This window comes from Egretta garzetta, unplaced genomic scaffold (genome assembly GCF_000687185.1).
Source record: "Egretta garzetta isolate BGI_Z169 unplaced genomic scaffold, ASM68718v1 scaffold638, whole genome shotgun sequence".
NCBI classification, from domain to species: Eukaryota; Metazoa; Chordata; class Aves; order Pelecaniformes; family Ardeidae; genus Egretta; species Egretta garzetta.
The window spans coordinates 1,139,034-1,151,146 of NW_009260676.1; the positions used below are offsets into that span (position 1 = coordinate 1,139,034).

Genomic DNA, 12,113 nt, shown 5'->3' on the forward strand with positions numbered 1-12,113 from the left:
CAAAATAATTCTGCTCTCGTCGGCTAACCGTTTCCCAAGCACACAGCCCAAGCGCCTGTGCTTGCAAATGAGGGAATTTTATTTGGATTAAACGTTCCTGGACTATTGCTGAACCCCAGAGGCAGGCATAGCTGCTGCAGCTCCGCTACCCTCATCCGCAGGGATCCTGCCCTGCTTCCTGGGGAAGCAAACCCAGAGCTGGACAGAGTTTTGCATTGGTCTGAAAAGGGTCACAAATGTCTGCGTGCCAACACACCCTGTGATCAGATCCCTTCGTGCCCATTTGCACCCTCTGGAGTCTTCCAAACTACATCTGTAAAACTGTGGCCTTCTGGGTTTATTCTTCACTGGCGCATGTTCTCCAAAACTCACAGCAAATGACATTTTACAGTTGACCCGTAAATAATTTTCCTATCAGTGTATCAACTTAAATATTGATTGAATCAAGCAGTACGGCCTGTTGATAAAGCTGTTGATAACCTGTAAATGCAATTTGCTACAAACAATGCGTTCTCGAATAGCGGCAAACGTCCTGTCACAGTTACACTTAGACCAACAGGTCATATTGGTTTAACTATACAGAGTCCAGCCCTTAGAAAATATTACCCTTACCAATGTCACATTTGTCTCCGGTCTTCCCAGGTGGGCAAAGGCACTTCCCAGTCTCTGGATCACATGGAGCTCCTCCGCAGTCGCACCGGTGCCGGCACCTCTCTCCAAACCAGCCCCCGTCGCAGCCTGACAGCAAAAGCACCATTTCAGACTCACACTTGAATGGCAAGACGTACGTTAGGCCAGAGTTGTTCCAAGATGTCTCAGAGGAAAGGTCATAAGCTCTCCCCTGAAGCTAGTGTAAATGCCAAGTTTAATGAAGAATCGAAGATAGTGGAATAGGCATATTTATATGAACTCTCTTTATGTCAGGTTTGTCTAATCTAACCTATCAAAGGTATCTGTAAAACCTGTCCCAGAAATGTAACTGGCACTTATTTTCGTTTTTAACTAGAACTCTCTAGAAGCCCATCCCATAACACTCAACAGGTCTGACATGCACCTATTTAATAATCTTATTTGGAGTTTTAGAAGCAAATTTAAAATCAGTAGAAAGAACTTAGACTTAATAAACGACATATGGGACTCATTGCTGCAAGACATCATGGAGACCAGGACTCTCACCATATTAATTGGAACCAGGTTAGTTAATTTATAAGGAAATGAGAACACCCAGCTATGTAACAGGTAAACAAGCCCAAATCTAGTGTTTCAGGATATTCACAAAGCTCAAAACATGGAAGAAATTGCTCTCAACAAACATTTGAGTAATGACATGGGCCGGGGGGTGTGTGTGTGTGTGTTGAGTTTTATTTTGGTTTTTTGTTTCTTTGTTTTTTTCTTTTACACTAGAGGGGTGCAAGTACCTTTCTCACAGAAGACTCCTTGATAACCCAAAGGACAAATGCACTGTCCTGTCACTGCATCGCAGCTCGCTCCGTTTTTACAGGCACATGCATGAAGACAGCTTAGCCCATAAAATCCAAGGGGACACTCTGAAAAACAAAAGTATCGAGCGAGGATGGTTTATGAAGAAAAACACACATCCCTTTAAAATCCTCTGTTTTCTCAGCTACATTCCCTGGGAGCCAACAAAAAAAATATTGGCCATTAACTCTAATAATGCCAAGTGGTTTTGCAGTTGTACCACCCCAGCATCCAAGGTATGCAAGCCACTCAGATCTGGATGCTGCCGGGTGATCTGGGACACCCCAAAAATTTTAACCGAGCCGGCGAGGTGTTTACGTGACTGCTCTGGAGACCAACATCCCCTTACTGTTGGAAAACCCGGGCTGCCCAGGGTGCCTCCACTTACTGTGCTCGCAGGAGCGGCCGTAGTAACCCTCGGGGCATCGGCAGCAGCCCGTGAACCGGTCGCAGGTGCCGTTGTGCTGGCACGAGCAGTCCAAGCCGCAGCCAGACCCGTACTTCCCTGGGGGACATTCTGCTGGCAGGACATGGATTGAAAAACAGACAAACAAACCAACCAAAAAATCACTGACCTCATCCCAAAAAGCTCTTAGGTGACAGTTTGTATAGCGGAGATTTGATGCCCTTTTGATGCAGACCCGAGGAGAACGTTTGTTATGGAATCACAGCATTTCTGCACAGCTGTCATGCACTTAGATATTTCGATGAGAAATCTTTTATAGTATAGAGCTGTTTGAAGAGCAATTTCCCTGTTCTTTTTATAGTCTACCTTTTTTAATTTGTCTCTTTATGTAGTCAATGTTGAACCTGCACCATATATTGTAAAGCCACATAGTAAATGGTATAAATGGTATCTTCTGTGTTTTTTTTTCCTATATCTACAGCAATATTTTCTTTTAGGCACTTAGTGTGAAAGAAAACACGTAGCTTTTCCTCCTCTGCGGTATCATTGGAGTTCACCCTATTCCAATTCCTAATAAAACCAGGAGGATCTCTTTTTCACGCACAGTAACAGGCTTTCCATGTATCATGAGATACCTGCTTTTACAGAACTAAATTCATCTCAAATTACCAAAAACCAAGCCATACAAAAGTGACTGTGCCAATACCAGAAACCTAGGCATCCTTTCTGCCTGAGTTAAATTTCCCACTCCTGTGATAATTGGAATCTGGGTAGACCAACTTGAACGAGCAGGGCCGTCCAAATAATCAGATTCATAACTCAGCAAATGTCAGACAAGATCTTTCAAGAACATCATATCTAATCACTAGAAAAAGGACGCCTGATTAGCTGTCTCCGATTTCCAGTCAAAACACACTCAAACCCACACTGCTGGGGAAATCAAGACTCAAAGTTCTAATAACTTGGCTGTCTCTATCGAAAGATAAACAGTGAAGCTCTTTCTTGTGATACAACACACAGTTCTTTAAGTGCTGTGTGCATGTCTGCCCCCGTGCTTGACACCAGAGATGTTTTATCCAAGCACATCTATAAGAGACACCCACCACCCACCGTTCCACGTGACCCTGCTGAGGCTTTGCAACCCAAATGCAGCCTACGGGCGGTCACACAGACTTCAAGGCACAGACAACTAGAGATGAACGCAGGTGGCCTCTGAAACTGAAGTTAGCCAGTTATTGGTAAAATGCACTTTTTGGGGGGGACAGGGAGGTATTTTAGGGCCTTCCCAGAGCAATGTTCACGTTGTGAGTGGCTCCATGTAGTTGGCATCTTTCCCTTTCTCCCTGCTCCTTCTCTGCACACACGCATGCATGAAGCAGGTCTCCGAGTCTTCTCAGGTGCAAAGTGAAACAACTGCAATGAAGAATTCTGCTAAAAAGTGTCATTTCTATATGATACTTGTATATAGGGACACTCCCCTGTAATGACCAGTACTCGGTAAAGATACATATGGAGTTTGAGGTGGATATTCTAGATGTCAGGGACAGAAAGGCAGTAAATGAGGGCCCAGGAGTGTGTTGGGAAGATCGCACCTTGACAGTTATGATGTAATGATGACATCTGTTTGAATGTGAACTCAGAACTATTTATTTGACATCACACCAGTAAACTCGTGATTTCCTGAACATTTATGCCTGTAACTATACAGATATCTTTTACCTGGAGAGAGAAATGAGAACACAGAAATGCAGAACGATTTTTGGGAGATGGACAGAAAGATGTGGAAAAACTCTACTTCGGGCTGGCAGGAAGGTTTCTGGAGTGAAAACTGAGCTCAGTGTGCTTTGCCTCATGTAAGGGAGAGCTGTCACGGAGAAGAGTAAGGAAGAAATACCAAGACAATCTCAATTGCTTTGGACAGATGTTGTCAGAACTGTACTAGCAGGGAAGTCAATACATGGGAAGTTCAACTGCAGTCCAGTGTCAAAGGGAAGAGAATAACAAGAGAGAACTTAACAAGAGAGGAGGGAGATGTGGGCTTCTGCTTTTTCAGAGGAGAACATGAAAGAAGGTACAAAGCAATGTTCCCACGAACAAAAGACCAAAAAAGTTGGACAGGAGAAGAAGTAAGAGCCCACGCAAAGGAATTTATGAGAACTACGGAGCAGGACTCAGGAGGAAACTGTCTCTGAAAAAAGATCTAAAGCTCTAACTATGGGCAGTTCTAGGTGAGCGAAGCTACAGAGATGAATGCAGCTGGGAGAGAGTCTGCTTAAGCAAAACCTGTCCCCTTCTGTGGGTCTGTAGACACTGCAAACCACTGCTTGAACATACACCTTCACCATCATGAAAGCAGAAAATTACCTTTCTCACACGATCTTCCTGTCCAGCCGAGCCCGCAAGTGCAGTTGCCATCCACATGGTCACAGATACCACCGTTCTGACAGGTACATGTCAGGTGGCAGTTGGGCCCATATTGTCCCTGAGGACACACTACAGAGAATTAACAAAGTTTGGGAAAAAAAAAAAAATTAGCATCCCAAAAAAGGCTGAAGGTGACAGGGAATAAACACAAACACATGCTCCCCACAGAGTATCCCAAGTGCCTGGTGTCTCCCGAGGGCTGTGGGACATTTGACTCCGTGTTTATGAAACACTGGAATGGGTTGCCCAGAGAGGTGGTGGATGCCCTATCCTGGAAACATTCAAGGCCAGGTTGGACAGGGCTCTGAGTAACCTGATCTGGTTGAAGATGTCCCTGATCTGGTTGAAGATGTCCCTTCTCACATCAGGGGGCGTTGGACTAGATGACCTTTAAATGTCCCTTCCAACCCAAACCACTCTACGATTCTTATTAGCAGTTTCATCCAAACACGCTCTGTCTCGCCCTATCTCCTCGCTTGGCTTCACTCCACATTTGCTCCTCTTGCTCTCCTCCCTTTGCCCCATCTCTCAAATCCTTCTTTTCAGCAAATCCCCTCCCTTCACTTTTTCAGTTCAAGTAATTTACCTCTGAATTTAGTCCCACACATCCACAAAGCCCTCACACTACTCATGCTGTGTGGTACAAACTACCCTCTTCCCCATCTTTATGTTCTGTTTGGACTGCAGTCTCTGAAAACAGTAACTTTAGCTTTGTGGAGAAACCAGTGCGATGGTACAAAGCATGATGGAGCAAACCAGCGAGACATGGGCAGGAGATGGAGGTAGGATAAAGGCAGGGTGATGGAGTGGAGAGCACAGCAAACTGCAATGTTATCAAGCAAAGGCATTGGGAAACACAGCCATAAACAATGTTTGTCGCTGAGTTTTTATTTGCTGGGGTTTTTAAGTATGTGCCCAACTGCCGAGATGACCTCGGGTCCCGCTTTGTTACCTTGCTGGCAGCTGGGTCCCATTTGGCCAGGAGGACAGGTACACTTGCCAGTCTGTGGGTCACACTGACCTCTACCACATGCACAGAACAGGGTGCAGTCCTTCCCATATCGGTTTTCAGGGCAAGCTGAAGGAAACACAAGTCTTTTGTTAAACACCCTGGGTATCCAACACCAGTTCTCATTTTTAACATAGGCAGGATCCTATAGGTAGAGTTGGCTTCACTTTTATTCCAGCTCATGTGCTTCAAAAGCAACAGCTTTGAAACCAAACCCCCTCCAAAGACATGACTGCTTCTCCCTCTGAAACTTTACTTGAGGTTATAAATCCAATCCATGGTTTCACGTGGAACACTTAGTAGGTTTCCTACCAGAAAGTTGAGTGTACAACTGAAATATCAGCTGCTCATCCTTCCAGCTAAAGATGTCTGTCTTTCCTTAATATTGATGCTGTCCTATGCTGAAGGGCAAAGCTGAAGGGCTACCGAACATTAAAGCACTGCCTTTCTGTGAATAAGCTGAAGAGAACTTCACAGCTTTGGAAATAGCACAGGAATTCAGCCACACAATTTAGCTCAGAAATAGAAAAGTAAGAGTAGGGTTGCCATGGAGCCTTCACCAGTTTTGCCATGACAAAACTTGATCTTTTTCCCATTTATTGAAACTAATGGCACCATAGTGTTAAGCAAAATATTGAGATAATTTCTCAACCTAGAAATTTTGGACAGGAGGAGGGAACTTGAGCGATTCATGTTGAGCTGACTCTAGAAATAAATTTGGGCAAGCAGGTTGTAATCCTGGGATGAGTGTCCTTGCTTCTACGCACACAGAAGAGAGGGAAAATATTTTGCAAGAGATTTTTTACAAAGCTGGAATCCTGATTTACAATTCAAGGAGGAGGTAGCTGGGATCTGTCTGTTTTTCTACTGACAAGCTCTTAATGCCGATTATTCTCTCTGCTCTTTTTCTGAAAGAAGCAGAACATGGATGTTGGCTTACTTTTACTACAGTCGGCTCCAATGAAACCAGGCGCGCAATCACAAGTTCCCGACGCAGGGTCGCAATGGCCTCCATTCATGCATTTACAGGGGTTTTGGCAGTTTGAACCATAAGTACCTTTTGGACATCCTGTTTTAAAAGAACAAAATAGCAATTAGGCTATGTTGCTACTGGGCCTGTAGCATTTCATGTCATAAGCGCTTTGTTGCTTTCAACCCAAATTAGATTTTCATTTTCTAACTCTATTCACTTCTAGAGGGCCAGGAGTTAGCACTGACAAGCAGATGGTTGCCTCGGGCAATGCACTCCTTGGGGCAGCAAGGCAAGCAAGCAAGACTTGCGGTGTCAACCCCTGAAGAGCCGGACCAACTCCTGCTGCTGAGCCGGCTCCTCTCATTCCTCATACGTGACAGTAGCAAGAAAAGCAAGCCTAGTTCTTCAGAGGTTTTCCTCCTGGATTTCTATTCCACATCAAGCTGTCCCCACTTTCCCTCCCATGGCAGAGATGGAGAGATGAGGCCTTGTTCCCTCTTCCTTTGGGCAGCAACAGCCTGGTTTGACTGTGATGGTGAGAACCCGTGGGCTATCTCTGCCCCTTTTAGTGGTCGTTTTAGCTGACCAGTTACAGAAAGTGGGGCAGGTCTCACCTCTAAAAAAATGTTCAAGTTGAAGAAAGTTTCTTTCCTCTATAATCTACTCTTTCACTTCAAACTGGAGTTTGCATTGCTCTGGCAAATCATAGAATGCTTTGGGTTGGAAAGGACCTTTAAAGGACATTGAGTCCAACCCCCAACCTAGTGGGCTGTGGATGGAAGACATGACAATAATGGGAGATTTCAGGAGACACCTTCTCAGAAGATAGCTGGAAAGGACCTTTAAAGGACATCGAGTCCAACCCCCAATCTAGTGGGCTGTGGATGGAAGACATGACAATAACGGGAGATTTCAGGAGACACCTTCTCAGAAGATAGATATGGGAGAGAGATGCTTTAAGTTCAAAGCCAGAAAATTCTCCGAGAAAAAAAAAAACCAAAACCCAGCTGTATTTTGTAATAACCAGAAGAAACCTTAGACCTGGATGGATTGCTGAGCCAGTGTTACATGGCAACGAGCTGTCCATGCAGAGGTTTTCCAAGTGGTAGCAAGTATTTCTGGTTTCTTTTTGAACTGCTAATATTGAAGGAGCACTGAATACAAGATCAGGAAGACAGGAATGCATCTGCCACGCTCAGCTCGTGTCTTCAAGATATGCTTTAGAGCCATGCAGGCTGGAACTGAGGAAAAGAACTGGGCAGAGCTGCTAGGCATGTGCCACCACTGAACCCTGGGGATGCAGGTTCTTCTCCCAGTTTTCCAGTGTACTGGAAGAGGGAGAAGCTGGTGCTTTTAGAGCAACGTGATCATCATTCAACAGTTACACTACTGCTACTGCCTCTACGCATCATTTCTTTGCTCCTTGCTTCCTTCTCTTCCCCTGGTGAAAGGAAAGCCGATGGCTACTTTGCAAGTCTGGCTGAATGTATATTTGCACGTCTCCAAGCAACAGATCTCTTGCAATCTGTGCATAAATAACTTTATATATTTTCTCTCTTTTTCTGAAGGCATGAAAGCATGGTCTGAGTGGCTGGAGAAATCTCTGGATTTTTTTAACTATTCAGCTGAGAAGGAGAGCTTATGGTGAAGCTTTAAAGGGATGACTTTTAAAATAAAACTGAAAATTGGCTTCTGCTCAAATCGGGATAGCAGATCATCAGGCCTAAACAGATACACACTTTTATAACATGCAGATACTCTCCCCAGCCCTTCTCAACCATGGCTTCTTCTCAATGAACACTTCGTCATCAGTGCCTCCATCTGTCAGTACAGAAAATCTGTTTCATGTGCAAACCCTGGCATCAAGGAGCGAGCCCTGCAACATCTCTCTCATTTCCACCAAGACATGAAGTTAAGGACGCACCCAGATTCAATGATTTAATTGCATTCTAAGTGGGTTTCTCTTTTCCTCCTCCCTTTCCTTTTGGTCATCATTTGGCTTTTCTCTTTTTTAATTCTGTTTCCCACACTCCCAAACATGCCGCTTCTCCCTGGCAAAGTTCTCAGAGTTGTTCCTCCTCTCAAGACTAGCAAGAGCTGTTCCATTACTGCAAGGGATGCAGCAATTCCCCCGCCCTTACCAGTTTATTTATCCTTGCAGCATTTTATTTATTCTGGTTGAACAGGGAGCAGCGCAAGCAGGGCAAACACCAGCTGCAACATTCATGTGATTATTAACGAGGCCATCTCATCTGTTACTGCTTTGCCGGAGCACTTCTATGCAGATAGCTAGGGCAATTTGCACTGTGTCCTGCCATTTAAGTAGGCTCTGCCTTTATAAAGAGGGTTAGCCTCTAACCACCAGTTATCTCATAAAGACATTTTCTAATTTAACAGTTTCCTGTGCATCTGACTTCTGTTGTTTTTTGAGCAAAGCAGGAGCGGCAACCAGATTGCTAACTCATTTCCTGATTTTTTCCTTCTGGTTTGGGTGGGTTTGCCATGACCAAGAGCTCCTAAATCTTTTCATAACAACTGCATACGCGAGGGCTTTTCTTACCAATGTTATTAATTGCATTGTCAAAAAAATGACTTCTGAAGCAGCCTGTCACCTACAGCTTGAAGGTGAAGCTGGTGAGGCCGGCCTGGCTCAGGGTTCACCCAGCCCAGTAACTGTCATGGAGACGTAGCATGGGTTTTTTCATCCATTACACCACCACTTACTGCTTTTTATTCATAACTTCACTCAAGTAGATCTGCCTGTCCACCGAGTTATGGACAATTGATGGGAACCTTATTGCTAGTTTGTCTGCTTCCTCCGGCTCCTGCCAAGAGACTGTTTCAGCTCTTCACTCCAAAATCTGAGAACATGAAAGCCTCGTTGCTCTTGGCTCCTGGAAATTTGACTTCCCAGCCAACTACACCTTTTATAGATACTTTCTTGAACCTTTTTTCACAGTGCTATAAATATAGCAATAGTTGCCAGAAACCGTTTCCAGCAGCATCCAACCACATGTTGACTGGACTGAAGCCCACTTCACGTCTTTGGGAGCGGCTCCCTATGCTGTTTTTAATATTATATTGAAAGCTTCTTCATCCTGGAGCAGCCCCAGTTCTCCCTGTAGTGAGGACGGCAGGAACATGGAGCATTCCCATCAAAGTCACACTAGCTATCCTTGGTTATCACACAGTCACTTCAGACTCAGGTCCACAATCTCTCACTCCACTGACCAAAACCTAAAAATAACTCACACTTAAACTGTTTTCCTTCAGTTTTTGTGTCTGTCTATGCAATGCTCAGAGTGGCATAGCGGAGAATAGGAAAAAAAAAACCCCACATAGATGCAAAAGTAATTTTCACTCTCTGTGAACCTCCACCATTCCATTATCTCTTCCGTAAACTTTTAACAAAATTGTATTTATTAAGTGAGAATTCGCTGTGCAAGACACTGTGTATTTTTGGAATCTAAGAGAACACAGCATCACAAATGATCACAACTCATATGCTATAGGTTTAATCCTAGCTACACAGGAACCCATGGCAAAATCCCCTCTGAATGCAACAAAAGACAGATTTCATTTTGTAAGTAATTTCTTTTACATTAGAACTTCAGTCTAATCATTAATATTTTAAATTTTTAAATTCTGAAGTAAAATCTTAAGTATCTCGGCAAGTTCGAGGACATTTACTATAATCTGTAGAGATTTAGTATTATATGCACAGGTAATGACTACTGAAAGATTGCTACATAAAAGTAATAGGCTAACCATGATTAAGTCCTTTAAAATGTTAAATACTTGATCTCCACTACTGCTCTACTATAATATTTATTATAATCTAATGTATAATGGATCCAGATGGCTCTACCCTGGATGTTGAAGGCTGGATTTCGATCTCACTTACAGTGAGAACTGATGTGCAAAGGAGGACAGAATCAATCCTTACATTTACATTTGGAAGAATAACTTGTGATGACATGACAGCAATACAAATGCTCACCTCTAAAATGAGCCTCTTCCCTATTTCTACTTGAGGAAAAACCCCACAGGTTTAACTCTTACTAGACCTGCCCATATTGCAGCTGGCTTTGGTATCCAAATTGTCACCCAAAAAAGCATGCAAGCCAAACAGAGCCACACTGGGTTCCTAGGAAAGGAAAATCAGCATTTGCCAAAGAGAAAGGTTTGTTGTTTTTTTTTTTCCTTTTAAATTAGACTATTACAAGCCATGGAGTAAAAACAAAATTAAAGTTGTAAATAAAAAGGCAATTAACTGTCTCCTTTTTCGGATACTTTGGTATATGTTTCTTATCAGTTGCCACATTCCACCAGAAACAACTTTACAGATGTTCTAAAACACCGGCGTGAGGCATGTGGATCTGGGAATATTTTTTATGATGGACTGTTTGGCCAGTTGGCATTTTGTCCTCTACACCAGTCACCATTTTTCAATCCAGAGTAACAATTTGTTTAATTTGATTGTTCCTCAGAAGGCCCTACAACCGAAGTGACTTTATGAATCACTTAGATTTATTGCCATTTGCAGCTTGTTGTTTTCTAATAACCATTTGTCCTTCCTTGAGCACGGAGAGATTTCAGGAAGCATTTTGGCTTGGGTATTTGGAAATGAGAGCGCTACACAATATCCAGGTGTAGCTGAAGACGAGAGGTGTACGTGTAGAGAATGAGATTGACATTCTTCAGCATGGCATGAAATTGGAAAGAATTTAGCTAGTAAATGAGTATTTTTAAAATTTTTTTTAAAAATTAATCCCTTGCAATAATACAGGTTATTTTTATTTATTATTTCTTATATTATTTATTAGACCTGGTTTTATTATCATTATATTTAGTTATATATTTACTTTATTATTATTATTATTGTTATTATTACTGTTTATTACGCTTACTGATGCCCAAGTACCAACACAGATGAACTCAAAGCGCAAGCGTGGGCTTCTGCATAACTCGGTCCCCTCTCAGAAAGCGGGCAGCCCACAGGGATACTCACGGAGGTTGCAGTGGGTCCCGTGGTAGCCCGGGCGGCACGCACAGTCGCCAGTCACCGGGTGACATTCCTCATTCTCGGCAGAGCACTGACATACTCGGTTACAGTTCTTACCATACGTGCCCGGTGGACAAGCTTGGGGAAGAGGAAATGTAAACCAATAAATTAAATTTGTCTTGGTAAATATAGCACTCAAACAAAGAGCAAGCTCAAATTTAAAAAATAAAATCCCTGAATTTATTACATTTACTTGGGGGTTACTTCACTGCTTGATTTTGTTTTGTTCAGTCAATTTGTGCCCAACTGTCAAGGGCCACATACAATTTTCTTGTCACCAGAGAAAATCATAGGGAAATGTCAGGTAAAATTGACTAAAATAACAGTATAATTCACGAGGGACCAAGCGTGTGGATAAAGACATTCTACCTTTTGCGGGGAAGTTTAAACTTGCAAAGCTGCGGTAGCACCAACACCCTTACAGGTTTCATTTTGCCTGTTGACGGCCACATTGCCTACAGGTTTTGGACTTTCCACACCTAATGCTTCCATCTCCCTTCCATTAAGTTGACCTGATTGTAGGTCAGGATTTAGAGTCCTTTAGCAGAGGATATGGGACACCAATGTCAATTCTTTTAGTTCTTTTTATTGCTGTTTTTCTTTTTGCTAAAGCAGCTCTCAGGCAAAACATCGTAAGGAAGAACAAAGTCAAAACTATGTAGCCGGGGTCATGGAACGAGCCGGCTTTCAAAGACAGCTCCAGATGGACAAATTCAACATCAAAGAAAAACCAGAAAATGTCATTTCCATGACGCCT

The 12,113-nt window shown here is 43.1% G+C and overlaps 1 protein-coding gene across 1 annotated transcript in view; it reads right to left on the minus strand.

Moving 5' to 3' along the window:
* Positions 1-12,113, minus strand: part of LOC104132492 (multiple epidermal growth factor-like domains protein 6) — a 230,410-nt gene that overhangs the window by 3,095 nt on the left and 215,202 nt on the right. Inside the window, exons 31-37 of the mRNA XM_035901187.1 lie at positions 11,303-11,434; positions 6,259-6,387; positions 5,262-5,387; positions 4,250-4,378; positions 1,868-1,996; positions 1,419-1,547; positions 613-738 (exon numbers count right to left, since the gene is read on the minus strand). Of these exons, the coding sequence (XP_035757080.1) occupies positions 613-738; positions 1,419-1,547; positions 1,868-1,996; positions 4,250-4,378; positions 5,262-5,387; positions 6,259-6,387; positions 11,303-11,434 (900 nt within the window). The remainder of the gene's footprint in view (positions 1-612; positions 739-1,418; positions 1,548-1,867; positions 1,997-4,249; positions 4,379-5,261; positions 5,388-6,258; positions 6,388-11,302; positions 11,435-12,113) is intronic.